This window comes from Arachis ipaensis, chromosome B07 (genome assembly GCF_000816755.2).
Source record: "Arachis ipaensis cultivar K30076 chromosome B07, Araip1.1, whole genome shotgun sequence".
NCBI lineage: Eukaryota > Viridiplantae > Streptophyta > Magnoliopsida > Fabales > Fabaceae > Arachis > Arachis ipaensis.
In genome coordinates, this window is record NC_029791.2 from 54,023,411 (window position 1) to 54,024,326 (window position 916).

Consider the following 916-nt stretch of genomic DNA (forward strand, 5'->3'; position numbering starts at 1 on the left):
TTCTTGCCATCTCATGAACAACAACAAAAAAAAAACCCTTTTTACCCCTTCATAGCCAAGAATTAAGCACTACATTGTTTCCTAGGGAGACGACCCGGAGTCCAAATACTCCGGTTATTTCTTATTAGGGGTTTGTTCTTTGTGACAACACTAAATTTAATTTGATGCGAGAGTTGTTCGTTGGTTTGGAGCTATACTTGCAACGTAAATATTTTGTGAAATTCCTTACCCACAACAATCATCAATCATCAATTAACTTTTCCTTAAAAAAAGATTTAGTATTATTTTATATTTTTTTAATTCTGTTTACATCCTAACCCAATAAATAAAAGTCAAGTTTAATAATACAAAAATGTCCACTAGTAAAGGTAGATTTTACGATAAGCCCGACCTCTTTAAAGAGATCGGACACCGACATAAAGGTCCAATCTTACTTGACTTAACAACTAACTGCTTCCTTAAATCTTTTCTACTATCTCTACCTCATCTAAAAAGTAGATCCCAATAAATTCTCAAGATAAAGGGAACGCTTATCTATCAGAAAAGATAGAACTACTAAAAGGTGGTTATCTACTCTACTATAAATACACTGAAATTCCCAGATATAAGACACTTTCTAATCTACTAAAAACGTGCCTAAAACCCTTACTAACTTAAGTATCAGAGTCTCTTGCAGGTACTACCCCCACCTTCTCACGAAAAACTCGGACAGGTGGCACCTCAGAGTCAAAGAGGTTGGACGCTGCCATATCAAAGGACCTGGACTTCACGTTTAAGCCCAGATCAACGTTTCAAGTAACTCTTGGAACAAGTTCTTTAGTTGATTTTTTTTTAGAAAAAATCTAAACATTTAATATTATAAATTTTAAAATTTATCAATTAATTATAATTCTTTTTTCAAATATTTTACATCTTA

The 916-nt window shown here is 32.9% G+C and overlaps 1 protein-coding gene across 1 annotated transcript in view; it reads right to left on the minus strand.

Annotated features, from left to right (window-relative positions):
* The window catches only part of LOC107607236, a 4,153-nt gene continuing 3,890 nt past the window's right edge, over window positions 654–916 (minus strand). Inside the window, exon 3 of the mRNA XM_016309209.1 lies at window positions 654–759. Within this exon, the coding sequence (XP_016164695.1) occupies window positions 654–759 (106 nt within the window). The remainder of the gene's footprint in view (window positions 760–916) is intronic.